The sequence below is a fragment of the Brachypodium distachyon genome, chromosome 2 (genome assembly GCF_000005505.3).
Source record: "Brachypodium distachyon strain Bd21 chromosome 2, Brachypodium_distachyon_v3.0, whole genome shotgun sequence".
Classification (NCBI taxonomy): Eukaryota; Viridiplantae; Streptophyta; class Magnoliopsida; order Poales; family Poaceae; genus Brachypodium; species Brachypodium distachyon.
The window spans coordinates 54639531-54667255 of NC_016132.3; the positions used below are offsets into that span (position 1 = coordinate 54639531).

The 27725-nt window shown below is 46.4% G+C and overlaps 3 protein-coding genes across 7 annotated transcripts; 2 read left to right on the forward strand and 1 right to left on the reverse strand.

Annotated features, from left to right (window-relative positions):
- The first annotated feature begins 7020 nt into the window (after positions 1 to 7020).
- On the forward strand, positions 7021 to 9975 carry LOC100838457 (patellin-3). Its single transcript, XM_003564698.4, has 4 exons — positions 7021 to 8475; positions 8894 to 9018; positions 9115 to 9256; positions 9354 to 9975. The coding sequence occupies exons 1-4, from the start codon at positions 7246 to 7248 to the stop codon at positions 9612 to 9614; spliced, it is 1758 nt and encodes a 585-aa protein (XP_003564746.1). The 5' UTR covers positions 7021 to 7245; the 3' UTR covers positions 9615 to 9975.
- Positions 9976 to 14733: 4758 nt separating this feature from the next.
- On the reverse strand, positions 14734 to 17312 carry LOC100839076 (5'-3' exonuclease). Of its 4 annotated transcripts, none has more exons than XR_002964075.1 (7): positions 16894 to 17312; positions 16684 to 16815; positions 16335 to 16569; positions 16007 to 16229; positions 15848 to 15917; positions 15651 to 15767; positions 14734 to 15184 (listed from the first exon to the last, which is right to left on the reverse strand). XR_002964075.1 is itself a non-coding variant. In XM_003564700.3 (6 exons), the coding sequence occupies exons 1-6, from the start codon at positions 17251 to 17253 to the stop codon at positions 15181 to 15183; spliced, it is 1071 nt and encodes a 356-aa protein (XP_003564748.1). In that variant the 5' UTR covers positions 17254 to 17309; the 3' UTR covers positions 14734 to 15180. The 4 variants fall into 4 exon arrangements, 2 of the variants coding, with proteins under 2 accessions (XP_003564748.1, XP_010232630.1); XR_002964074.1 differs by having other exon boundaries at positions 14734 to 15250; XM_003564700.3 differs by lacking the exon at positions 15848 to 15917 and having other exon boundaries at positions 16894 to 17309.
- Positions 17313 to 19191: 1879 nt separating this feature from the next.
- LOC100844458 (putative 1-phosphatidylinositol-3-phosphate 5-kinase FAB1D) lies at positions 19192 to 27563 on the forward strand. 2 transcript variants are annotated; one of them, XM_014899529.2, is made up of 12 exons: positions 19192 to 19472; positions 20304 to 20585; positions 20695 to 21697; positions 21784 to 21928; positions 22067 to 22417; positions 23156 to 23791; positions 23876 to 24195; positions 24402 to 24528; positions 24616 to 24783; positions 24891 to 26324; positions 26415 to 26679; positions 26797 to 26987. In XM_014899529.2, exons 2-12 carry the CDS (start codon positions 20345 to 20347, stop codon positions 26847 to 26849), a joined length of 4743 nt encoding a protein of 1580 aa, XP_014755015.1. In that variant the 5' UTR covers positions 19192 to 19472; positions 20304 to 20344; the 3' UTR covers positions 26850 to 26987. The 2 variants fall into 2 exon arrangements, with proteins under 2 accessions (XP_014755015.1, XP_010232631.1); XM_010234329.3 differs by having other exon boundaries at positions 19193 to 19472; positions 26415 to 26675; positions 26797 to 27563.
- The last annotated feature ends 162 nt before the right edge of the window (positions 27564 to 27725 follow it).

Sequence of the window (27725 nt, forward strand, 5' to 3'; positions counted from 1 at the left end):
GGGCACCACGGCACAGGATAGTCGCTGCAACTTGCAATGGCCGGTTCTGTAGCTACGACCCTGTCAAGACAGCCTGCCAGGAGTGGTACGAGTAGACGGGCAGTCAGCTTGCAGGTTGCTGCAATAAATCGGAGCTGACCCAAAATTCCAACCTATACAGCTTGTGCAGTACAGTGTTACTGTGGAACTGTGAAAGCATCGCAAGACGAAAGCATGGTGCACCCAGGGGGGTATTTAAAGTGCACTGGTGAGTGGTCAGACGCTTAGAAAAAACTGGGACATCAGAGTATCAAGTGGATGGACTGTCAGTGTCAGATGGCCGGGTCCGTTTAACTTTTCAGCTAGTTTTGAGATACCCCGGTCCTTTGGAACAGCTTCATCGGTATGGACTATGGAGAGGAGTCAGCAGATGCAGGAGTTTTTATCAAAAAGAAAAAAAAACTTGTTCCCGTAAAACCTATGGAAAAATGCACTATTGCAGTGGATTTCGAGACAGTCGAATCACCAAGCCCATAGGAGACGCGATCTCGGGTCCGTTTGATCCCATAGACGAATCTATCGCCAGGTCAGGGCCGATATTTCTTGTGTTAAATCCGGGATACCCGTGCCATCACAAGCATCGCTGTCCAAGGCAGCTCAAGAAATCAACCAGTAACTCAAGAGTCGTTCATATGCCCATCTAGCTGTAGCTGTAAATATTAAACAAATAAGTAAAAATCCAAACCGGCCCGTCGGGAAGTCCTGGTTACCCCATGGATTCAGGGTACGGCGTGCTACCGCGACGGGTCTCGCTTTCGACGTCGCCGTCGTTTGCGCAGCACCAGCATTTATCGGCGGCAGCTAAGCCATCACACGGAAGAAGTTAGAAGTCTCCAGATTGGCGGCAGCCTTAATTAACTTTGCCACGGTCAGATCTCCGTAAACCGCGTCGCTGCGGGAGCTATCTTTGTGAAGGTTGGTTCGGTTTGCAGCCGTGCAGGTTAGGTTGGACATCAGAACAGGCTTCCAGGCCCCTTCCTTGACTTCTAGCACCGTTGTAGTACTACTACTGTTTGCCGGAGACATCATGAGCTTGTACTGTGTTTTACCAGCTCGCCTCAGCTTGTCTCCTGGCTGTGAGACCTGGTAAAGCCGCTCGATCCAAAGCTTTTGACACGAGATTTGACGCCATCTTCCAAAGAAAAAAGAGAGATGTGGCGCCTGCCTCGCCAAACCGGCTCTGTCTGACGACTGCGTCTTGTGTGCTGCGGCCACCTCTCGTCAGCCTTGACTCCCGTGACCTTATATGGTCAACGCGGAGCAGCTCTCCGGTCAGTCAAGAGATCAAGCCATCAAGGTCCGAGAATTGTGGCGGACCATGTATTGCGTGATGTTTCCCCTAAAAAAATGTATTGCGTGACGTATGTGCTTGAATTCTCGAAAGAACATCACGAGCGGCGCCAACCATGTTCTCTTTTTTTTACCAAGGAGCGGCACCATGTAATTCGGTGTAAAAATTTCTGTGACTACCGGGCATGAAGGTCGGCCCAGGAAACGCAAGCAGAGGCCGAGAGGTCCGCAGGAATTGCCTGACGAAGGTGGAGTAGCCGGCGGCCCAAGTTTCTCTACACGGACCGTGAAAGGCCGATTGGTGCGATCTCCTACGTGACATTTAGCCCATGCCAGTTGTAGGATACTCCAGCTAACAGTGCCTGTCGTCTTCAGAATCTGGGCTTTGGCTGAAACTTCGCGCATCTCGTGTGAAGCCCAACTCGACAACTTGGCCACATACACACAGGGTTTGCTGTTTCTATTTTCTATTTTCAGTCCGGCATGACAGCTGCAGCTGCAGCGCTACCTGTTTACAGTGATCAAAGTAACGAAACTGCTGTACAGGTGCAGAGGTGCTGGTTTGGTGCCGCTACTGACCTGTATCTATCGTTGGTCTATGACAGGCCGAGCTCGTTGTCAGTTGTCACCCATGACCTTCCATTTTTTTCTTAACACACGACTATACATTCTTTTACAATCACAAGACTATACACTCGATTAAACAAGAGAAAGAAAACAAGACATGGCCAGGCCAAGACGGACACTACGCCGATTCGCCATACCGAGATGCGGCAGGAGGCCATCGATCATCATCGATCGACGGGTCCTACGGCACGATGACTTGTTCCCAGACTGGCCAGTTATGCTATAGGCTATAGCAGTATAGCACGATATACAGTTATGCAGGGGTAGCAAGGTAGGCGAGAAAAACAAAGTCCAGGAAATCCAGATGGGACAATGATCATGTGACAGCCGGTGTAATCTCCGGTCTTCACGACAAACACAATACATAGACGTTGGGACTTGGGGAGCGCCTCCGGAGTCCAAAACACACGTACGTGAAGGCCCCACGTTCCTCAGGATCCAATCAAGGCTGGTTTAGTGGAGGCCACGCTATATAGTTTTTCTCCTTCTTCTTTTTGACAGGAGGTCACATTATAATAGTTTTCAGGTTCTTCCAACGAGCGAGCGAGTCTTTGGTCGATTAAGGTAGCTCTGATGCACAATTAGTCCATGATACGACGACGATTCAATGATCCATCCGAGCACCACGTACTAATTTCATAATTTGGCCTTTCGGCAAACGGCGTGAAGGGGAAATAAAGGTTTAAACCTGAGAGCGAGTTGGATATAGTAATGGAATGTTGCTGTCAGATACTACTGATCAGGTTGGTTGTCTTGTCCCTCCCAGCCTTGCACAGGCTGTACCTCCCTCCAAAAACCGGCCGGCTCCTTCTGCTCGATCGCCGTTGCGATCGCAATCAATCACCTTAACGTCTTGATTCCATACTTTGTTTTATGCTGGGATCAATCATTCCAATCTCGCTTTAGGGAGCTGGGAGCCTAATCAGTCTCCCAAATTGGACTTTGGAGGCTCCAGTCTAAAATTATAGGGTGCTGAATTAGTGCAGCATGAGAAGGCCATATTTGTGCATGATGTAGAAGGGACCTGGTGCGTTGAGCATTGCCACAAAACCCGGGGATTAGTTCGCTAATCAGGCGTTGCTTTTGATGATGGTACTACGTCACTGGACCGTGAATGGATTCAGGTAAGCAGCATACATTTTTGGGACGATGCATTTGAGTTAGTGGAATGCATGCTTTGTGCGACAGTATTGTGGATATGATTGATTGTGTGTAGCTGTCGACCAACTGATGGTTGCATAAAGCAGGGTGCATGCATGGTGCCCGTCTACTACTTCAATCACACACGTCGGATGGCAGCTCTGAATTCGGTTCGATGGGTTGTCACCGAGAGATTCCTTTTAGTTTAGAAGGCGTCAAATGTACCGCCAACATTATTCCCTTTTTGTTGTCATTTATTCATGGTTTATTGGGGAAATGAAGGTAAGCACAGGATGTCTGAACTTTTCCCTCAAAAATAAATAAATAAATAAGAGGATGTCTGAACTTCCCTGTCTGAATCTTGTGCTTCACCATGGCGCAGGTTTTCTTTTTTCCTCTGTCGTCCATCTTGGCAGAAAACATGGCGCCGTTTTGTGAGATTCTCTACAGAGAAAGGAAGCCGAGCTAGATTACCTAGCATTTAGCAATGGCTTCACATGTATCCACCAGATTCTTAGAAAATGACCACGTGAAACCCGGCGAAATACTCGGCCATCCTCTAACGTCTAGATGCTCTAGATTAGCTACAGCATTTAGCAATGGCTTCACATTGGATCCCCATGCAACACCCATCTTTTGAATTGAAAGAAAAAAGTGATAGTACTACATTGGATCCATGCCCGTTTCAGTCACTTATCGCCCTGACATTAAGTTTTTTTTCAAGATGCACGGTTTTGTGTTCGTATCTGAAATTCTACTAGTAGCTCGCTAGCTGCCAATCTGCCTTGCCAGTAAAGAGGTCGGCAGCCGATTTGAAAGGTAGCAGCAGGAGCACGAGTTGATGTTATTTTTAGTGCCTGCAATACCGCATCATAGTACTAACGACCGTCCTTATGCGGCAGATTGATATCATGATCGGTGCTAGTGTCGCGGGAGCAGGCAAGCCGCATCCTGCGGCCGTGTGCGCCGCGCGCGGCAGCTTTGGGCATCGGATGCCTTGCTACTCCGACAGACGATGTTTACTCCCGTAAACATTTTCTTTGGGAGATGCGCTCACAGAATGTAGAGTCGCATAGTAGGAAACTGATAAACCTGCACGAGGAATGAACATACCGAGGGTCTGAGGACACATAGGTTTCTGAACTGGTCAATGAAACCTTGATATTCACAAGGTGGAAGTCTGCAGCCAATGTGCCGATTTTTTTTTTGTCCAGCCCGTCTATCATGATGAAATTGATGCGAAATTCCTGCCGGCAAATAGAGCCCAGGTACGAACACTTCCTAGTTTCGCTACTTTAATCGGTATAAAATGAAATTTGCAGCGGCGGTATTAGGACCAGATGGCGACTTGCAAACACGTCCAAGCTGCTTCTTCTTTTTGGCGGGGAAACACGTCCAAAGCTTCGTGTCCTTCTCATAATCTCGCCGCCACGGCTTACAACCTCGGTGCCACGAAAGTCGGCCTGTACAAAACGACTAACACCAGAGGGTTTCGCGTTAGGGACACCTGTTTGGCTGTTTGAAAGATACTCCTACTACGTAGGATATTGGAAAGAATGACAACAGTTTTATAAAGGTACGCTGACAATAGTATGATAAGAAAAAATGACCGTGCTATTCTAACGCTAGCCACAGTAGGGCTTCGAGTAATTGTCGTGTCTTATGATGGACCGAGACGACGGAGCACGGAGTCCGTGATGTGACCCAGAAAAAGCTAGCCAAGGCCAAACGACGGCTGCTTGTTCACTTCGCTTTTGGTTTTTCTTGCGTCCAAATTCTTGGTGATAATCAGTCCTCCCACGATAAGAAAAAGGTCAGGTTGTGTTGTGTACGATTTAGGGCGCTTGATACCGACAAGAATCGTGTGCATTGCTTCGTGTTTCTTTCAACTTGTGCTTAACACAAAGTGCATCAGCAACTTGCGCAGACAGTCGATTTGCGTTGGACTATTTTGTTACGTTTTCCTGCGTACTTTCTGATTTCCCTTGCCGGACAATTAATGTCGCAAAAGGCTATATCTCATGCACGTTTCATGGTGTTGCTATACCTTCATCCTCTGCAGCGTGTAAGGCTTTCACTTCGGATGTTGTGCTGATCACTAGAGCATGAGTGAAAGCAATCGAAGATCATGGTGGCTCTTATCTTTTGTTTTCTTGTCCGTAATATGGTCCACGAGATTTAGCTGGTAGTGCTATTAGTTTTTTTTTTGGAATAGGGTTTCGTGATGTTGTCAAACTCGTTGTTTCCTGCTTTCTTTGGGCATGTAAAAGATTGGTTTACAAAAGAGAGAACGAATGTAGTAAGAGAATACCCGATTCTTTTTAAATTCGTAGTTGTTTTCGAATACCACATTTAAAGAAGAGCGTTTTTTCGACAGACAACCAATCTATAATATTCGATTTGAATGTACATTTATACGATTTAGGAAACCTTGGAACATCATCTCGTAAAAATCGTGTGAGAAAGTCTAATGAAAACATGTTATTGGCTTGTACCTATGAAGGATTGTCTCAAGAACATCAGCCTTGTCTCTGAAAGCTCAAATCTAATGACGTGTATCCACCATCGTCTCCTCCTAGTCCCGATAACCAAGCTTTACCACCCCCACCTCGCCAGTCGTGCTCTCTTCCACTCAGTCCCTGCTTCCACTCCCACCACCCATGTTGCCCGTTTCACTGTCTCTTCCTCCTCAACCACCGTAACGGCATAACACATGGTATCCAATGACGGTACACCGAGCCTCCCTCGAGCATGTCTTGTGTGTGTTTGTAGACATCGATGATGAACCCAAAAGCTTCCAAACTCGACAATGTTGTCTTCGTGTTGTCTGATATGACAAAGATTGAATATATAATAAGTGTCATCGGGATGGCGGTCAATCACTTGGTTTCCCAAATTTTGGGCCCGTTTCCAATTTTCCAATTCGATAAACAAACCAAACTGCAAAACACAAAAAATGAAGGTAAGATACATTTTGTAGAATCTAGGTAGGCTTTGAAATGAAGTTGCATCGATCTCATCTCGTAAAATTCTCGTGGCAAGTCTGATACTGACATGTTTATTGGCTTGTAGTAATAAAAGGATTGTTTCGATAGCATCTACCTTGTCATATTATTCGGAAACTTCAATTTGATGATGTGTAGTTGCCCTTTTCTAAGCTGTCGATCATAATGTTGGAGCCTCACCTCCCACGGCGCTCGGCACCGTTCATCATATTTTTCACTCATAACCAACCTTGTCGCGTCTCACAAACTTCTCCTACTCAACCGACACAATCCATGTCATCCGGTCGCAAAATGTAGCGACGCCACTCTGGCAAAGTCAAGCCAACATCCTAGCCCACGGTGGTCCCAACACTACCACAACTCCCTTTAAAACGTTCAGTCGGCACAATAGGATCCTGAAAGCCTCCAAACTTGCCAGCGCGGCAACCACCGTTGTCTATGTGCTGCCGGGCATGACAAAAAACATAATTGTCTTATTGGCGTTCGAGTAAGAAAAAAGGGACAGCCCTCCTTCTCGAAAGAAAAAGAAAAAGAAAAAATGTTTTTCTTTCCCAACAATTTTGACGTATTGGACTACGTATTTCCTTCATTCCATATTAATTTGTGCGGATTAATACACATCTGTATTTAATCCGTGTCAATTAATATGAAATATGTAACCGAGGGAGTAGTAAAATAAATAAAAAATGCTTTGAGCTAAAAGAGTGAAAGCTTATAATAAGGGGGAAAAGCTGGCTTGGTCAAATTACTACTCGCTGTTACTGTCCATTGCACTGCATTGCAGCACGAACAAAAAACACACAAAAAAACCCCGAAGGAAATCAGCAATTATTCCGTCATCAAAATTGGAAGTTTGAAAAAAAAAACAGCTGCATGCGGACCTTGCCCCTGGAGCTGCTTTGGGTAATTGGGTTCCGCCGCTCTTCCAGCCAACGCAAGAGCGCACGCAGCAGAGCAAAGCTGGCTTCCTCCCAACTCTGACAGCCTTGCTCTCTCCTCCCCCCTCCCCTCGCCGCCGCACTCTACCTATATCTCTGCTCCCCCAAACCGTAGTCCCAACACAACACCCAAGCTTCCTCTCCCCTGCCTTTCTCTCTATCTCTCGCTCTCTCTCGCGCGCACAGGCTCGAAGCAGCTCGCGGAGATGGCAGAGGAGCCGCAGCCACAGGCCGTCGCTGCCGCCCCGGCCCCGGAGGTGGTCGCGACTGAGAAGGCGCCCGCGGAGGTGGAGAAGAAGGCGGAGGAGCCTGCGGCGACGGATGCGGCGGAGGCCGAGGCTGAGGAGACGGGCGCGGTCGCCGACGACGGGGGCGCCATCGAGGCGACCGGGTCTTTCAAGGAGGAGAGCAACCTGGTTGCCGACCTGCCTGACCCGGAGAAGAAGGCGCTCGACGAGTTCAAGCAGCTGATCGTCGCCGCGCTCGCCGCCGGCGAGTTCAACCTGCCTCCCCCTCCGCCGCCGCCGAAGGCCAAGGAGGCCGCTGCAGAGGAGACCAAGACGGAGGAGCCCGCCAAGGAGGAGGCTAAGACCGAGGAGCAGGCCAAGGAGGAGCCCAAGGCGGACGAGCCGGCCAAGGAAGAGCCCAAGGCGGACGAGCCGGCCAAGGAAGAGCCCAAGGTTGAGGCGGCGGCCGACGAACTCAAGGTCGAGGTCGTTGCCGAGCCAGCAGCTGAGGAGCCGGCCAAGGTCGAGCCCGAAGCTGAGGAGGTCAAGCCGGCCGAGCCGAAGACGGAGGAGGAAGCCGTCGTGGCCACCGAGGAGGGCACCAAGACGGCGGAAGCGATTGAGGAAACCGTCGCCGCCACCTCGGAGCCGGCGGCGGCGCCGGATGCAGAGGCGAAGGCGGAGGCAGCCGCGCCAGAACCCGTGCTGATCTGGGGCGTGCCGCTGGTGGGCGACGACGAGCGCACGGACGCCGTGCTCCTCAAGTTCCTGCGCGCGCGCGAGTTCAAGGTGAAGGAGGCCATGGCGATGCTCAAGTCCGCTGTGCTGTGGCGCAAGCGCTTCGGCATCGCGTCGCTCCTCGACGCCGACCTCGCCTTCCCGGAGCTGGAGAAGGTGGTGTTCTACCGCGGCGCCGACCGCGAGGGCCACCCCGTGTGCTACAACGTCTACGGCGAGTTCCAGGACAAGGAGCTGTACGAGAAGGCCTTCGGCGACGAGGAGAAGCGGGAGCGCTTCCTCAAGTGGCGCATCCAGCTGCTGGAGCGCGGCATCCTTTCGCAGCTGGACTTCGCCCCCAGCGGCATCTGCTCCATGGTGCAGGTCACCGACCTGAAGAACTCGCCGCCCATGCTCGGAAAGCACCGCGCCGTCACCCGCCAGGCTGTCACGCTGCTCCAGGACAACTACCCCGAGTTCATCGCCAAGAAGGTAACGCCTCTCCCTCGCTGGCATTCGGTTACTGCAGTAATTACGGCTCAATGTTGTGGTCGTGTAGTTTGAAATCTAGTGCTCATAGCTTATTCTGCGCGGATGATTCAATCTCTATGCATTCACATTTTTTAACGTTGGGAGAGAAATAATGATTGGACCCAAAGCAGGTTGGACCTTTATATGCTGTCAACTTTGAGACCCGATTTGAGTTGACTGGTGTCTTTTGGCGTGTGCTTAAGCAATCATAGCTTGGAATCATAGTGCAAGTCGGGGATCTTTCCCTTTTGTTCATACTTTACCTGCTCTTCTAATATGACCAGGATTGGCCCAGTTGAAATAGTGGTTTCTAGTATATTACAGTAATTACAGTTATAATGGAATGGGATCATAAGTTTGGCTGGATCATGGTATGCAGGTGTTCATCAACGTGCCATGGTGGTACCTCGCTGCTAACAAAATGATGAGCCCTTTCCTCACACAGCGCACCAAAAGCAAGTTCGTTTTTGCCAGCCAGGCCAAGTCACCTGAGACCCTCTTCAGGTATTACTCGCAATATGTGGACAATTGTTTTCCTATTGTTAGATCTTTGAGGGATTGGATTTTCAATTATTGCTCATCATCTCTATTGAATTTCAGATACATCGCACCGGAGCAAGTTCCTGTCCAGTTCGGAGGCCTCTTCAAGGAAGATGACCCTGAATTCACCACCTCTGACTCTGTTACCGAGCTCACCATCAAAGCTTCATCCAAAGAAACCATTGAGATTCCTGTCACTGAGGTTGGCCTTCTGTACATCCTAAATTACTTATTGCTTGCTCATGAATTCTTCAGAAACATAGATTGTTGATGCTTATAATTGGTTTGTACTTCTGTAGAATTCAACAATTGTATGGGAGCTTCGAGTGCTTGGTTGGGAAGTTAGCTACGGGGCGGAGTTCACCCCGGACGCTGAGGGCGGATACACCGTCATTGTGCAGAAAACAAGGAAGGTTCCTGCAAACGAGGAACCAATCATGAAAGGCAGTTTCAAGGTCAGCGAGTCCGGGAAAATTGTGCTAACGATCAACAACCCTGCATCCAAGAAGAAGAAGCTCCTTTACAGATCCAAGGTCAAGAGCACCAGCGAGTCTGTTTGAGACTTCAGCTGCCTGGGATCCCTACAGTTTATGGTCACCATTGGGGTTTGTTCCCCGATAGAAGAAGATAAACCTTTTGTTCTTTAATTTAATGGTTTTGTGGTTTTTGGTTTACATTCCTCATTTGGTTATTTAAGACCAGAGCTTGATTTTGTGATAGTTGGAAGAAGAGGTTGATATGATATAATGACATCGTGATGGTTGTTGTTGAGGGTAGTGCAGAGGAGAAAAACTTGGAGCAAGGACTGAAGAATATATATCTGCTGCTCTGTAAATGTGTCTGTACATTGCATCTCTGGATTCATGTTACATTTAGAAGTACTGTCATCATTCATCAATACCATGTTACTTGATTTGTTCAGTCTCTCCATTTTCCTCAAAGTAGTTGTGTGCCCTCCGTGTACGTTAGGATTGCCTCGACCATTTCCAGCATGCGAGGATCTCTTCATCATCATTTGCCAAGTTATTGGTGTCACAACTCTGAACTGTAATCTAGACAAAGAAAAACCCTGAACGACAATTGTGGACATTGCATTGCATTGTGAGTATGCTGCCATGGCATTGTGATCATGATAGTTCATTCACAGCTAAAACTAGTGATCATGAGTCGTAGTTGCACCCAAAGCTGAAATTACCCTTCCACTACTTGCATGAAAAGGAAACCGTTTTCTAACACATGTTCACGGATGTAAAGCAAACTCAGCAGTCAGCATACGTCTAAACCTGCCTCTACCTGGCCCCCTGCTTTGAGAAAACAAAGTAACAAACGGCAAGAGGACAAGGCAGCCGGCCAAAATTAGCAAAGAAAGGCGAGGCTTGCGGCAACTGTTAAATGATGGGCATAAACTAATCAAGCGTGGGCGGGAGGAAACACCCCAGCGGAGGAGCCGGCGTCCAAGGTTGTCATCGACTTGTGTCCGTCGAAAACAGCCCGCGGGAACCGAAGGGGAAAAAGCGAAGCCCGACACTGTCGCAAATAATAAACAAGGCAAAAGAACAAGCAAATGCGGCTCTGTCTGTACTCACTGTGCAGTCTCCTTTCCCTTTGACTACGACAACGGCAGAGGCGATTAAAAAAACCGAAGAACCAAAAGGGCATTGGGCAAAGGTTCCGTGTCATGTCCATCCAGCTTGGCCATGTGCTCGGCGCTTTGTGTACTCAAATTCCTGTAGCGACAGCTCTCGTAGTCTCGTAGAAGGACGGGATTGGAGTAGCACCCTGGGGACTGGCACGCTGTGTGTGTGTTTTTTCCTACCTTGCCCCTATCCGTCTTTGCACGCACAAAAGGCATTTGGGAAGGAGGGCCCTTTTATTAGTTGCGGCTTTAATGGTGGCGCCGTGCGACAGGTGCCATGGACATGCACCATTGTCATGTTTGACGTTTCCGCGCCCATTTATTCCGGGACACCCGGACGTGTCTCCGGTTCCCGGGCTCCTCCATATATGCCCTGGGTCCCTTGGCGGGGAGAGATACTTGGTTTTAATGTCGACCCCGTGTTCTGGGTGCTGTGATGTTGTCTGGTTTGGTTGGTTGCAGGCTCTTCTTAACTAGGGAAATATTTACCGACTTGTATCTTGCCCAACGTGTCGGACGCGCATGCTTGATTGTCAGAACGATACCACGGTGAGCCGAGAAGTGGAACGACATCACAGAGGAGAGCAGCAGAGATGGAGCCACCGCCCTGACAGGAGTGACAGGGCAAGAAGCACCTGCCCGGCGGCCGCCCGAGCTCGCAGGCGAGTCAGGTCGTAATTGAATTCTTTCGCCAGTATCTATGATCGAAGAGGCAGAGTAGTGGATCTCCAGAGGAACACCCACGAGAGACGAAACAAAGGCAACATTTTTCTCATTGCGCTCATCAGGAGGTATGTTCCTCACATTCACCCACCCAGTATGCATCTCAGTTTTAGTTCCAACAAAAACGGTTCAAGGAGACAAACTCAAAATAGCATTACAGTCATGCATACGAAAGGTACCACGATAACAAGCCTTCTCAACCTCTAGCGGAAGAAAAGCGCATGACATACTGATTGGGACCAATGAGGCGTGCAGTGCAACGCCACCCCAAAGCAAAAAAGTTATAAAACTCAACCTCAATCTCAGATTTAGAAGCCACCCTAGAAATCACAGAAATCACAACGCTACTAGAAAGATCCTTCAACTGTTTAGTAGATGCAGTATCATGAATGTAATGGAAACCATGACCATTCAATTGAAAAGCACACATAGAAGCCACAAAGTCCTAAGGAAGAAATACTTGGCAAGTAGGAGCAAGATGACCAGATCTACCACATCTTTCACAAAGCAGAAGGGGACAACGAGCCGCCAGATGACCAGATCCACGACAATTAGAGCGGGAATCGATGTTACCAGTAGCGGGGCGATTCAGATCTGCCCGAGGGGCGGCTTGTTGAGGAGCACGCCCGCAGGAGCAGTCTCCTCAGGGTGCGCTTCCTCACGCCACCGCTCCCGTTGACCACCACCTTGCCCTTGCGCCGCCTCATCCCAACGTGGATCAGCACCTCCTCCAGTATTGGAGGACTGGCCTTGCTCCGGTGAGTTGCGTTGCCAGACGTTGTTACGAGTACGAGCCACGATCAAAGCGTCCCGCACCACGCCCTTGACGGCCAGCACCGAAGCCATCGAGGCGGTGCCCTCGATTGAAATGAGCCCCCCGATCTCCCATCGGCGGCGGCCTCGCAACCGCTGGCAACAGGGACCGACCGGCAACCTGAGCAAAGGAACGCGAATCCCCAGCGATTTTCTCCGGCCACCACCCGAACGAAGCGCCCCGAGGTGATGGAGGTGGAACCCTAGCACGAGACCAAAAGTGAGCGAAACTGAGTTCTAGATCTGAGACGGCCTCACCGATGGATGAAAGCGAAGGGGAAGTAGTAGCGACGCCACCCCCGGTTCGCACGACATGGCGCGGGTAGGAGGCCCAGGCCTAGGGACGCCACGACGTGGAGATCGCTCCTGACATGGAGGAAACCCTGGTGCGACGCCCACCAGACCCGGCGCAGGCGACCGACATGGTATGGAACTCACAACCACAACCTCCGGTGTAGATGCCAGGAAAGCCGTGCTAGACGCACCCCGTACGCCGTGCACAATATGGCAAGGGAACACAAGAGAGCCTCCCACGTATGTGAATGCATCGGGTTTGTAAGAGATTGAGTCAACCACTGCGCCGCCAGCATCGAGAAGGAGGAGGCACTCAAAATCCCGGAGGTGGAGGAGCTCACCGTCACGGGGGCGAGTGCGGCTCGAGCCAACCGACAGCGAGAAGGAGATCGTCCAGCGACGAGAGGAGGAGGAAAGTTCAGACTCGTACGTCATCCTCCCTTTTTACACAAGAGACTCGCAAGAGTGCCGCTAGCTTTTTTTCTTTTTTCCGCTATGACAGTAATGGAAAGTGGAGAGATCCCGGGTTGAAATAGGATCAAAGAGGGGATCTCTGGGAAGCCTTGATCACTGGGTAGCAAATTAGCAATGTGGTGGTCCTCTAGAATCTGGAGGATCATGCAGCGCGTCCATTTGTGCTTGAATGAACACGTTATTAGGGAAGATCGATGGACGCGCGCGGAGCGCTCCTTAATTTGTCCCCGCTCGATCGGGTCCCCGCCAGCCGGCCGGGCACGTCCGTCGTGGGCTATTTAATTGGGAACGATCCAAGCTGGCTGCGCGCGGACGATCGCGGGGCGATGGGGAAGCAAGCAGGTGGTTCGCGCAGTTGGGCTGGGCTTACGGTGGGTACGGGGTGCAGTGGTGCCCGGGACCAAACCGGGGCCATTGCCATCGGCATCGACCACGCCGAGATGGAAACGGCCGTACCGCCCACCCAGATCACTGTGCGAGCGTGCGTGCAGGTGCGGCAGCTCCACCGAATCCAGAGGCTTTCGGTTCGGACCCAGTCTATTCGATGAGACGCTGCAAGGGCAAAGCAGCTGAAGGAGAAGCAAAGGCCGCGGCAACGCAGGGTCGAGACGTGCGACAAGCGGCCGGGTGAGGCAGAGCAAATCACGCGCGGCGGCGTACCATGGACCGTAGGGAGACACTGGAACGGAGTAATAAGTAGTAGTACCACATGGCTCCATAAGTTGTGACTCATCCCATTGGATTCCTCCGGGGCCCAAACGGTCCGTCAGTGGTTCGATTCGAGAAGCAACTGATCATTCGGAAGGAATAGTTCAGGGGCAGCTCGGGGTAACGCTCCGATCGCGTCTTAGTCTTTACCCAGGTGGAAGAATTAACGAGGAGAGGGGTTTCTTTTGAACTGGAACACAGCACATGGTCGTGTACGAGATCTCCCATTATTTTGTGGGTCGAGCACGTTTGAGTAGCCATACCTGCATTCAGATTTCAGAGTAGATCATGGTCTGCATTCATGCCGAGGTAAAGGACAGTGCAGAAACAGAGGAGCGTCGATGAAGAGTATGGAAAGAAAGAAGGGAAAGGTGAAAATCTAAAGCGCATTGGTATTGCCATGTTTTTGGGAACCGGAAAAGCTCTACTTGCTCACCCCGGTGATCCTGTTTGCTGGGCGGCAAGGGCAAGTTCGCAAGAGCACGGTAGATGAAAAACACAGTAGATGAAAATCCTAACCCTCCTTGGTAATGTTTGGACCTTGGAGTTGAATAGTTGCTACTTATGCCACAATTTGTGCAAGAGCACGACGAAACAGCACGCGTGAAAAAACAGAGAACATTCTGAAACAGTATACATCGGCTTACGGTAGGAATAGGAAAAACACATAATTAAACTGTCGTGACATTTCAAATACTACAAGCTTGAATAGATGTTTAATCATGCATACCAATCTTACCAAAAGATTAGAATGTCTGAATTTCCTTTAAATCTAGTGCAAATAAATCTTGTGGAATTAAGGATTAGAACTCTCCAAAGTACCTTAGGAAATCCTTTCAATCAAAAAACCCTTAGGATTTGAAGCTGTTCCTAGGTCGGACATAGGATTCCACTTCAGGGGCAACGGTCGCAAAACCGATGCCCCACTGTTCGTGCTGCTGCGTTTTGGAGCCTTGCATGAGTTGGATGCGACCAAGAAGATCCAGAATTCAGGCTCAGTACATGCTTCTTCTCGAGGCAATAAGATGCTCTTTCGGAACATTGTGTAACTTCCCATTCTTCAGGGCCCATTGTGAAAGTTTTCACTGTCAAACTCAATTAACAAGAGAAAAAGCTGGAATCGAGCTAATTATCCACATCGACTTTATCAGATATAGACAATCTGGTCAGCCATAACAAAGGCTCGCAATATGGGACCAGCGTTCCTCAAACCTAGACCAACATACAGTATTCAATTCACCCCGAGTATCAGTGATTTACTAATAGCATCCGATGATACATACACTGTATCTGTAAGCACGACGTGCGCTGCAGATGCTACCTTCTTGAACATGTGTTGGTTTATGATATGCTACTAGCGTGACAAAAGTGCTGAGGTAGCATGTCTTGATGAGAGGATGACTCCCACTGGCCATGGCTGCACGTACTAGACTGTGGTCCAGAACCAGAGACCACATTTCTGTTTTCTGTAGCCAACATCACCTGCTTGTTCAACCAGACAAAGAGCGGGTTGGTTAGATACTGCTTCTGTCCGTTCCGGTTCTGAACCTACAACGGTCATTAACACACTCTTGAGTAATGACACAACAGAAGCCAAACGATAAAAGTTCCAGAAGTTAACTACATCTGACATCTTCAGAGCATGAGTTACTCGGAGTAATAGTTTGCAAAAGGATATTTAGACATCTAGCAGCTACCATAACAAAGTACTCTAGAATCCCCAGGCCAAGAACTACGTAGTGAATTGATCCAACAATATACTCATTTCAGTTTTGCAATCATGTGTCAGCCATGGTCCTTGTGATCATACGAGTATAGTTTTTGACCAATCTAGATAGACATCTATTTTCAGATGTTACAAAAAAAACTGTCGCAGAAGTTCTATGAACAAGCAAACAGTAATACTCTCAACTTCTTCAGAAACTAGGTACAATATTTTGAAATTCACCTGCTATTTAACTTCTGGCCCTCGTTGAATTTAAGGATGAAGTTAGATAGAACACTGGTGTCATTGCAAGTGTCCCTTGTCGATAACCATCTGTCGTCAAGCTGAACATTTACATCTCTGTACCAGGAGAAAATATTAGGTCCAATTGTACAAAGGCTACCAATGCATTTCAATGTAAACACATATGTTACCCATACATCCAGTGAACACCTGCGTGACAAAAAAGCAGGTTCCTGCACAGCTCTATATTGACTCGACAATGCATAACTTGCGCATACATGACAAGGTACAGATATGATCAGTTGAACTGGGAAAGTTGAAAGTTAATGGTGTTCATGATATTGAAAAGTTCATACCTCTTCAGGCTGAGGACTTCATAATTTTTCCGCAAGTAATCCGCATGCTTCACGAGTGCGTCCTGGGCATAATCCTTGCCAACAGTTTTAATTGCAGCTGTATTAAGTAAGTTCTCTAATGTCCCATGTTTTTTCAGTAGTTTTACTGCAGTTTTGCGACCAAAACCAGGAACCAGATGCTGGATTCCGGGAACACCATCTGCTTCATCACCCATGAAACATCCTGTGCAGCATAACTTGTAATTCATCAGGTGAACAGATACAGCAGGCGCTAAAAGATAAAAAAAAACTGAAGAATTGCAGATGAATAAACAGAATATCTACTCACTAAGGCTTAAATCTGCTGTCGGATTACACTTGTACTGTGCAACATAATGCCTGAGTGTATAAAATGACCACCGGCCAATCTCAGGAATGGGCATTACTAACTGAACGTCTTCAGATATCAGCTGCTTGAAGTCCTTATCTGGTGAGCCAATGACAACTCTAAAACCTTTCTGCAATACTTGCTCTGTTAAGGTAGCCACTACGTCATCTGCCTCATGTCCATCAATTTGCACAACCTGAATTCGCCGTTTACAAATAAATTAGCATCGGCATTCTAGCAAAGAGAGAACTGTGGATCACTTAATATTATACATCTGTGTTTGCTATGATGCCATCTATGGTTTACCCACCGGCACATTGCACTCGCGGAGCACGTCGACCACGCGCGAATCGGCACCCTTGCCCACTCCACGAGTCCGGTGAGCTTTGTAGGACGGCAGCAGCCGCCTCCTGTACTCGTTCCCGCCCACCCCGTCCAAAACCTAGCACAGAGATAGAGAAATTCAGAATCACTAATAGGAGCATCATCCTTTGTAGGGTCTGTGAGAGTGTGTCCTCACGGCGACGACGGGGTCGCGGAGGCTGACGTGCGCGAAGAAGAGCGAGAGCCAGCGCGCGAAGGCGCCGAGGCTGCGCTGGGAGCCACGGAAGCAGATAGGATTGACGTCGAGGAAGAACACCCGGCCTTTGGAGGGCCTTGCCGGGACGTTGTTTCTGCCTCCCAGGTGCTCGCGGGAATGCCTGGCAGACGGCGGGAGCCGCTGGCCGGAGACCGCCGAGGTTGAAGGAGAAGATTCCGTGGAAGGAGATGCGCTGAGTCGTATGGGGGGGTATCTACGGGGACTTGCTGCCGTGGCAGCCTTGACCGGAGCTAGCGGTGCCGCAGTGGCCGCGCCCACGGCGGGCAGCTGCATTAGCATGGTGCTGGGTTCGGTGGGGAGCGGATGTGGGTGTCGTGGATGTGGATAAGGGGCCGAAAGAAAAGAATTGCTCGGCTAAACAAAGCCCATCTAAGATAATGGGCTAAAAAAAACTCTTGCATTGTGTGTGATTTCACCCAATTTCAAATGTGCTGGGCTCTAGTGTCTGCGGTGCTAGGCCTGCCCCGTCATAACCTCATGCTGCAATGTTTTCGCCGATGCCTGAATTTACCTGATGGTTAGCACGTTTCAAGGGGAAAAAACTGTTGGTTAGCATTCAGCAACATCTGTATCCACATGGAAACACAAAAATACAAGAACTCTTAAGGCCCGCTTGTGACGCAAAATTCGACTGATATTTCATTTAACAGTGAACTTCGGAGGAAGCAATTCAGTACCCGCAGGATTTCTTTATAAGAAAAAACTCAATATCCCAAACGGCACCTTCATGTGGAGCTTTTCTCTTCGCCTTTTGAGCTGGTGCAATGGCATGGAGACGCATTCGAATCGCACAATGTCGACCCTTGACACGGTGTTCTTTGTGAGAATAACGCGGGGCCGATAATCGTATTCTACTACTATGTTGTTTGAGAAAGTGAAGCTCCACTGTAACACCCTGGACCGATTCACAGACATGCTTTATTTCCTTTAATCTGACAAACCATTCGTGAGAGTTACAGCAATTTTCTTTATAGTAAAGCGTTCGCCAATTGTCATCCGGCGAGAACGACTGGAAGTTGGGTGATGCCCCACGAGCTAGGAGAGCAACGAATATCTCCATTTGCCGGCCAATGATAACGTGTTACCTTGCTCGATTCCCTCGTCTAAATTGACTTTATCTTTGCATTTGGAGTATAGAAAGGCGCTCTCTTGTAATTAAGCTTGCTTCAATATAAAGCATATTGAACGAGTCAACTTATCCCTGAAAATTAACCGTAAACATGCCTTCAGAACGTCAGACGCTGCGAGCCTACATCTCGGTCGCAGTAGACGCTGAATTTACGTCCACCCACATGGCACATTAGTTTATTTATTTTTTGTCCGAAAGTGAACATGGGTTCATATCAATTACCGAAAGGGTACAAAAGATTTGCCGTGCCGAACTGCTGAGCCACTGCACTGGACTCTTTTCACATCTGAGTTTTTGTTTTTTTCTTAGACTCCACTTCTGTGTTGGGAGGACCGGCAGCATCAACATCTCGACGCCGTCGTAGCGTGGATACGCAGCGGCCGGCTCCAACAGAAATACTAGTCGGGTACTTGGATTCAAACTCCTGCTTCCTTCTCTCTCAAAAGAGAAAAGAAAAACTCCTGGTTCCCAAAACCAACGAATATCCAATAATTCTCGACGGCCCGCCCAGCAATCATAGGAAACGCGTACGCCGGGCGAGCGTGTCGGCGACGTACAATACTCATTAGTCATTTTTACTCAGGTCATGGGTGATGACGTTGCCTCGTTGGCAACATGCATAAAGTATCTACCCTAGACGTACTAGGACTCAAAATCCGTGTGTACATGCGACTATCAGAGACATCTCAAGTAAATTGAAAATTGAAAATCATGAATCGACCTCACGTCACATGCATACCAGCCAGATCATGTACGGCACACGCTATTTCAATTTGTGTCCTGCGACCTGGGTCCAGGTCCTGCTCCACAGCTCCAGCCTGGAGAATGTTTGCTTGAGCGGCCTCACTTCCGCGCGCTCTTGAGCGGCCTCAGCAGTAGTACGAAACGTTGTTTTCCCCCACTCGCCACTCGGTCGCGTTCAGCAGCGCCGGGGCAGGCGAGCCGTTTCTACACCTGGGAGGCCTCGCACGGATTGAAACATGCGCGGGACCGTTTCGCGATCCCACTGCGCGACAACACATCTGGCCCGCCCCCCGTCCGTGTCATCCGAGCATTAAAACTCCGCCGTATACATCTACAGCTCTCCAAAAATACAAATCTCGCATCCCGTTCCCTGTTCCGTTCCCTGTCTCCTTCGCCCCCACCCCAACCCCGTCCGAACTCGGATCGAGTCTGAGATTTCGCGTCATCCTTCTTCTTCTTCTTCCCATCCACCCCTTCGCTCGTCCGCTGATCGACACCCCCGCCCGCCGCCGCCGGTCAAGAGCACCAGGGCGTGCGTGCCCGTTCTGCGGCTTTTCTGTGTGTGTGTGTGGCGACGGATTCGCCCGGTGGATTTCCATTTCTGATGCCTTCTCCCCGCCCGCACGTAAGCTCTGATGCCTAGCGTTTTCCCGATTCAGGTGGTTTTGTTTTCCGGGGTACTTGTTTTACGATTCGAAGCAATCGCCAGCGTATTGATTTCTGCGAGTAGCTCGTCGGCGACCGCGAGGCATTTGTTTTCTCCGTCTGTTTGTTTTTTGCTTGTTGCGCTGTCTGTGAGTTGCCGCCGCAGGGCTTGCGCCGCCGCGTCGTCTCCGCAGCAGGCGTCGTCCACGCGTGTTCCCCGCCCGCAGCCTGCTCCCTCGTCACCGGGTGTCGCCTCTGCATCCGCCACTTCCGTCGCGCTGTGCCGTCGCATCGTCTGCCGCCGCCTAGTAGGCGAGCGCTCCTGCCTGCACCGCCGCCTACCTTTATCTCTGTAATTTTTATGTCTCTTCTGTGATGTTGCGACTGCAATCCCTAATTCGCTCAGTGCTTATTGTTCTGTCAAATAGGAGTATGGTATTTGCCCCCAATGCTTGCATTTTATACATGCTCTCTCTCTCTCTCTTCGATTATGCGTATACTGAGGTATTTTAGCACCTCGTTCAGGAGAAGTATTAACAGTGCTCGAGTTTTTTTGTGAGTCCCACTGGTCTAAGGGTGTAAACTGACAAGATCATAAATTAACAGCTGGAAATATAAATCAGTGAACTAATGTTGAGTTGTTGACTAGACATGCCCAACACGAATTATTTGCGATTGTTTTTCCCCCTGCTCTGGGCCTTTGTGAATGTCTTATACTACCATGGTTAATATTTAATGTCTGATGTGATGAGTAGTCTCTCCAGTTTTGAGATTAGCAGGCAAGATGATTCCAGTGTTACTTTATTTGCAGGTGGTCATACTTGTGGCGCAATAATCTGTAAAATTTGTGTCATGAGTAAAATGTGTCATGCACGTGAATCAGAAGAGGCTAGCATTGATGGGGTCTATAACGTCCTTGCCTGTAGTGATTCTTGCTGTGAGAAGTGTGGCCATGGTAACAAATCATCATTTATTAATGGTGAGATGGAACGGCTGAGCATGCAAACAAGCCCTTGTAGCACTCCTTATGGCACTCCTCGTTTTAGCCGAGAAAGTTCTTTCTCCAGCTTTGCTAGTTGCCTTTCAAGATTTAGTAAGTTTTTTCCTGCACTATTCTCTCGTGGCTAAATTACTACCACTCCTATCATTATGATCATTTGCTAACTTAACCTAAATTTATTTATGTCTTGTGTTTCTGTCAGCTGATTCCCTTATGGATACTGACTCTGAAGAGGAAATTGAGCTCCTAGATACTAGCCAACTTCATCCTGGTATCTTCTTCGGTGATGAATATTTGGAGGAAGGAAAAGGGAGTCTAGTAAAAGTGGAAGAATGCCAACTCAGTCATACTTCTGTATTCGACGATTCTGCTAATTTGTCCATTCCGGCAGACGAAGATACTTTATCTTGTCAGCCACAGTTGGAGACTGATCAAGGTGCCACCAAGGAACGTTTTGATGCCTCTAATGTTATGTTGGACACAAATGTATCTTCTGACCCTCATCAAGATACCCTATCCAATGACCAACCTACAGGAACACAGCATGGTGTATCATTGGAATACAACGACCATAAACAATCCGATATGGTATTTGTCGAAGAGGTCACTAGCCTTCCCATACCAGGAGGTGAAATAGTTCCTTTGAACGAGCAAGTTATGGATCAACTTGATAGTGCAAAGGAGAACACTATAGTTTACAACAATATATTGAATACCGAGCCAGACATGAAGTCAGATGCTGACTTGCCGAGTGGAATTGACTACCTCTATCCACCAGTATTGCCCAGTTTTGGTACAGATCCTCTCATTTGGTTACCACCTGAACCAGCAAATAAAGAAGATGATATTGATATTCTTTCTAATCATGACTATGATAGTGATAGTAATGATACTAGATGGGGTCGGTCAAGTTTCAATCTTAGCTTTGATGAGGAGAGAAGCGAGAATATCTGTGAAGACCAATTGCAGAAAGCAATGTCAGAAGTTATGAATGGGCAATTCAAGATCCTTGTAACTCGTTTTCTGTCTGCCGAAGGGTTCACATTCTCAGATGGAGGAACTGGTAATATCTGGCTTGATATTGTTGCTTTGTTATCATGGCGTGCTGCCTTACTCATCAAGCCTAAGGCCAATGAGGGAAATGAAATGGATCCAGGATTGTATGTAAAGGTGAAATGCATAGCTTCAGGATCTTGCCAGCAGAGGTAACGCACTAAAATTTCTCTTGTACTGTTCATTCTGTTGCCTTATTATGACCCAACTCCGCATCCTCACTCTCTTTCTTTGCTAGTGAAGTGATCAACGGTCTTGTATTTAAGAAGAGTGCTGCACATAAGCAGATGCGTGCCAGCATTAAGCATCCTAAAATATTAATTCTTCAGGGTGCCATTGGTCATTCTTCCACAGGGCTGTCGTCAATGAATTCAATGAAACAGGTGTGCAACTGTATATGCATGCCCTTAGCCAAATTTATTTATTTTGCTTTGTGCAAATTTCAGATGATAAACAATAAGTTTTTAGATTTCCGATGATAAAGAAGATTTATAAAATTCCTATTCATCACCATTGATCAGGAAAGCGAGCAGTTGGAGAAAACTCTTGGCGATGTGATAGGCAAGTGCCAGCCTGATGTTATATTGGTGGAGAAATCCGTTTCACGAAATGTAAATGAATATGTTCAGAAACAAGGAGTTACCTTGGTCAGTGACATGAATATCCATCGTCTGGAAAGAATTGCTCGTTGCACTGGTTCTCCGATTATCACATTGCAGGATGCTCGTACGAAAACCAATCTTATTAAACAATGTGAATATCTCCATTTTGAAAAAGTTGTCGAGGAGCATAATCTAACTGGAGAGGAGGGAAGGAGGTCAATCAAAACATTTTTATTTCTAGAAGGTTTCCCGGAACCTTTGGGATGCACAGTATGATTTTTTCTTATTATTTTTACTTCATCTCTCCTCTTTCTATAATCCTGTAATTTTAACTTCCTTTCATGTTAGGTTACTTTTATATATAAAAGATATGTTGTTCTCTTTTTTGGACATGAAAGTTCCTTTTGTGAATTTTATGTAAAAAAGAGGATATTAAGGGTTATCGAAGCTAATCAGTTTGGGTGTTAGACCACTTCATCATGTTTCAAGTGCATCGAATTGGATCAGATCATTTCACTGCCAAGGCCCAAAATAAGATTCTTAGCTTGCATTTATTTGTGTGGTTGAGTCCAATTATATTGATAGGGCAAACTAATTTGCTGTTTATGCTATATCTTGAAATTGTATTTATGAAGTTAGACAAACATTTTCTGACCGTTTGGACCGAGTTGTTCATAGTGCTGCTGGTAACACCATTATGCTGTTTTGTTAAGTACTACCTCCGATCCTAAATTCTTGTTGTTGTTTTAGTGCAAATTTCAACTAAAACAACAACAAGAATTTAGGATCGTAGGGAGTAGTATTATTTGGAAGTTCTAAAAGTAGATGTAGTGATGATTTCAGCCATGCTTATCCTTAATTGCTTCAAGGAGCTTTATAGACAACACAAGTGCATGGCATACACATTGTTGCATACTTGGTCGTGCTGACATTGTCATTTTTGTTCAGTATCGAATTTAGCGTGCCCTTTTTTTATTGTTTCTGATTAGGTTGAAATTGTTTTTGTAGATATTGCTAAAAGGATCAACACGTGAAAATTTGAAGAAGATCAAGCGTGTCCTTCACTTCACTGTCTTTGCAGCTTACCATTTGATCCTTGAAACTTCGTTTTTTGCTGATCAAAGGTTATTTATAAAAGAAAAAACTGCCACACAGAAAAAAGACTGTTTAAAAACCGATTCTCAGCTTGTTCCTAGTAGCACTTCTGATGAGCAGTATGCTAAAGAGTTTGCTAGTACTGAAAAGTCTACATCCCTGCATCTTCATGATTCAAAAATCAAGAATTCCATAGATCCTGTCAGCCAAGGAATTCAGTCCAATTCATCGTTGAGTGTTCCAGATCCATCGAGAAATCTTACTGGGGACATATCATATTTCAACTCTTCTGAGTCAACTTCATGCAATGGGTCAACCTTTACTGCCACTTCAAAAGAAGTAAATACACAGAAGAAAGAAACATTTGATGACGAAATGTGCACAGAGACTAGGACTTCTATAAACCCTCAGACTATATTAATTTCGATGTCCAGCCAGCATATCAGGAATAAAGCAGTTTGCGAGCAAAGCCATCTTTCCAGGATAACTTATTATGGGTACTTTGACACATCTCTCGGGAGATATTTGAAAGATGTTTTACTTAGTGAGGTCATACATCCTAATTATTTGGTTAACTTTATAGATCATTCATTTGATTTAATTATGTCTCACTAACAAGTACAATACTTACAGAAACACAATTGCCTATCATGTGGTGAGCCTCCAGAAGCTCACATGTACTCTCACACCCACCATGATGGTACCCTTACTGTTTTTGTGAAAAGCCTTCCATCAGAGGCAACACTCTCTGGTGAGGGTCAAGGAAGAATTTGGATGTGGACCAGGTGCTTGAGATGCGGCGGTAAGCCCACACAGAGGGTTATAATCTCTTCCTCTGCACGCAATCTCTCATTTGGGAAGTTCTTGGAACTCAGTTTCTCGACCCATTCTTCTGCTAAGAAGCTGTCGACATGTGGGCATTTGCTGCATAGGGACTGCCTACGTTTCTTTGGGTAAATGCCAGTAACATGTTCCTACATAAAAATAGTACTACTCCCTCCGACCCATATTACTTGTCTCAAATTTGCCCAAATATGGATGTGTCTATGTTTAAAGTGTCTAGATACATGTAATATTTCGACAAGTATATGGGTCGGAGGGAGTAGTTCATTTTCAACATGATATCATTAAAATTTCTTCATCGTCTCATGACATGCAGATTGGGATCCAAAGTTGCTATGTTCAGATACTCATCTGTTGAAATATATTCTGCTTTGAAGCCACCAATGACTTTGGAGTTTCATAACCCAAACGGAAAAGAATGGCTTGATGTTGAAGTTAATAATGTGTGTTTCTACAAATATTTTCCTGCAGCTGTACATTTTCCTTTAGCTACATAATTGTTGTTTCTTAACATACTTCTATTCTTGAAGGTCCTTCTTAAATGGAAGCTACTCTTCTCTGAAATTGAAAACATAATGCAAGGCTTGAAATCAAGTTACTCTCGTCCATCCATGGGGGAAAACTCAAACATTTCGGCATACGAGGGATTATTTTATGAAGTCAGTAGTATGCTTACGCAAGAAAAGAACGAAATTGAGGTAAGCCACATGTGTCTATTACTCTATTTTATTTTCCCACCCGTTCTTTTCCTGACCAATGGATTGAGAACTATTTTTGACATGTGTACATATCCTGTCTACACAAGGTTTCTGCAAAGGCATTTGACCACATTGCAAACCCTGAGGCATGTGCTCACGAGATTCTTAGCTTGAACTGGCTGTATCAGCAACTTCTTCTTGGATTCTACATTTGGGATGTCCGTTTGCATCATCTTCTCCAGTACAGTAAAATTAGTGCCACGCCTTCAGACAATTCTATCCACAAAAGCCTACCAGAGAATGAGCAGAGGAATTCAAAAAATATTGCTGTCCATGGGGACACGCCTTCTGTCCCAAATTTTGGCATAGAAATTGCTGACAATGGCGACACATTATCTGTCCCAAATTTTAGAATGGAAAGACAAGAAGCAACTATAAATTCTTCCTGTGGTGGTATAATTTCAGAGAAGGGACAGCTAACTGAGAAATCAAATGCTCGGCTACATCTGTCTTCTCCAGATGACGCTAATGAAAATGGGTCCCATCAAATCGACTCCTCTTTTCAGGATGCTAACCATATTTATTCAGAGAAACCAAATGCTGTACCAGCTACAAATGATGCAGACCCTGCACCAGCCAGAGGCGATGAAATGTACTGTGTTGCGTCAAGTAAATGTTTGCCTGCGATGCGAAACTTGTTGGAATTCGCGAGTGATGCAGGAGAATGGGTCTGGAATAAGTTCAGTCACTTGGAAATGAGATACAAGAAAGAAATTCAAGAAGGCTCTTTGGATAAATTTCGTCTGATCAACAAATACAGCCCGTCTTCCTCATCACTGAAACAGCTCAAACGTCAAATCGACCTGATGCATTTTACTGTTGGTCCCTGTGGTAATATCTTGTCAGTTGTTGAGGAAGAGATATCTAGCATTATTGCTTATGCACTAGCTATATCTGAACAACAAGGAATTTATTCTGAATCTGCGTTTGTAAAGGATGAAGTTTTAGCTACAAGAAAGCTTGATAAAGTAGCACCTAGCAACTTGGTCAGAGGTACCTCTATGCCGTCATCAGTTATATCTTCAAATCAATCTTTAGGAAAGGATCATGACCTAAGCAACGCATCATTATTATCATATGAGGAATCAACATCTGGATTTTATGATTCATTTCTGACAGCCATAAAAGACATGCATCCTGAAATTTGTCTGAACAGTGAGAAGCTAGCTTTGAAGAGCAAATATACTGTTGTTTGTATATATGCAAAGCAATTCTATGAGCTTCGGAAGATATGTTGCCCATCCGAACTTGTGTATATTTCATCCATAAGCCGCTGTAAATTATGGAATGCACAAGGTGGAAAGAGCAAGGCTTTTTTTGCGAAGTCAATGGATGACAGATTTATCATAAAAGAAATCAAGAAGACAGAGTTTGACTCATTCTTAAAGTTCGGTATCGAATACTTCAAGCATTTTGGTGTATCACAGGTTTCAGGCAACCCTACTTCTACCTGCCTTGCAAAAATTCTGGGAATATATCAGGTCCATAATTAATCTTCTGCAAAGCTCTGTACTGTTAATTGCTCGTCTCGTCTAATGTATATAGCCTAATTCTCTGTAGCAATATTGCAGGTCAAGGAAATTAGGAACGGTAAGGAGACAAGGACTAATTACATGGTTATGGAAAATCTTTTATTTGGTCATAACATACTGCGTAGATATGATCTGAAGGGTGCTCTTTTCTCACGATATGTTGCTGATTTACAAAATCCTGAAAGTGTACTGTTGGATCAAAATTTTATTGAAGACATGCGGACCATGCCTATCTACATTGAAGGAAAAGCCAAAAACTTCTTGGAACGAGCTATTTGGAACGATACATCTTTTCTGTGTGTATGTATGCCGCTTGCTCTATATGTTTTTTTTTCTCGAGTATACATGCATTCCTTCAAGAAAGGTACATGTCCATTCCTTCACCTCTGAAGCTTACAATTTGCATTTCCTATGCTTTCAGCGCATGAATGTCATGGATTACTCCTTGTTTGTTGGAGTGGACAAACAGAATAAGGAACTTGTTTTCGGAATTATTGATTATTTGAGGGAATATACCTGGGACAAACAACTGGAGTCTTGGGTGAAGACATCACTTGTTGTTCCCAAGAATTTATCTCCAACTGTAATCTCACCAAAGGAGTACAAGATAAGATTTAGGGCATTTATGTCTCAGTACTTCCTATCAGTTCCAGATGCTTGAGTCTTGAGGCATGAGCATTTGTGATGTTGGTGGCTGAACTTATGTTGAGTATGATTCATGCTGCAATCGTCCTTGTCTTCCTGGAAAATATGGCTGAATCCTTGTGTAACATGCCACACAAATCTTATACAGTGTTAGGTTTTCTTTTGTTCATTCCCGTGAAGTGTGTGTCTATCATTTGTCCATATTGCTTGTCAGCTGTTGTACATAGCATTAGGATATCAGGTTCCCCAGGGAATTGCGTAAGGCAAATTAATGGTGATTGAAGAAATGTTCTTTATTGATGTTAGTTAGTGTGGAGATGAAATGCTATAGGTAAAGATGAGCATTTAATGTTATCTTATTTCTGCAATTTGGAGAAGATTGCTGGAGATAAAAACCATATTGCAAAAAAGAAAGAGAGTGTGCACTAGAAGTGGAGAACTGTGCATCTTTCATACTGTTAAATTTTGAGGCTTACATGTTTTATATAGTTAACACATCGAATGGTTAAACATGTCCAAATAATTATCATTTTTTGTTGAGTATTTCGTGTGATCTGACTACCTTTATTTTGCCCTAATGCTACCTGTTTGCGACTTTTCTCTTGCCATTAAAAGTTGTTCCATTGGTTGTTATAAGATGGCTGGTGATAAGCTTTGTGTACCTGACAATTATACGAGATTGTAAAAGGACATATTTGATGAATT

Bases quoted from the DNA above. Each gene is read 5' to 3' on its own strand.
- LOC100839076 (XM_010234328.2), bottom strand. From the start codon at position 17,253: ATGCTAATGCAGCTGCCCGCCGTGGGCGCGGCCACTGCGGCACCGCTA. The intron at 15,768-16,006 runs GTATGAACTTTT...CTCCTGGTACAG, and splicing joins GAAGTCCTCAGCCTGAAGAG to AGATGTAAATGTTCAGCTTG. The intron at 15,251-15,650 runs GTGAATTTCAAA...TGACCGTTGTAG, and splicing joins GGCCAGAAGTTAAATAGCAG to GTTCAGAACCGGAACGGACA.
- LOC100838457 (XM_003564698.4), top strand. From the start codon at position 7,246: ATGGCAGAGGAGCCGCAGCCACAGGCCGTCGCTGCCGCCCCGGCCCCG. The intron at 8,476-8,893 runs GTAACGCCTCTC...CATGGTATGCAG, and splicing joins CCGAGTTCATCGCCAAGAAG to GTGTTCATCAACGTGCCATG. The intron at 9,257-9,353 runs GTTGGCCTTCTG...GTACTTCTGTAG, and splicing joins TTGAGATTCCTGTCACTGAG to AATTCAACAATTGTATGGGA.
- LOC100844458 (XM_010234329.3), top strand. From the start codon at position 20,345: ATGAGTAAAATGTGTCATGCACGTGAATCAGAAGAGGCTAGCATTGAT. The intron at 21,929-22,066 runs GTGTGCAACTGT...ACCATTGATCAG, and splicing joins CAATGAATTCAATGAAACAG to GAAAGCGAGCAGTTGGAGAA. The intron at 24,529-24,615 runs GTGTGTTTCTAC...CTATTCTTGAAG, and splicing joins TTGATGTTGAAGTTAATAAT to GTCCTTCTTAAATGGAAGCT.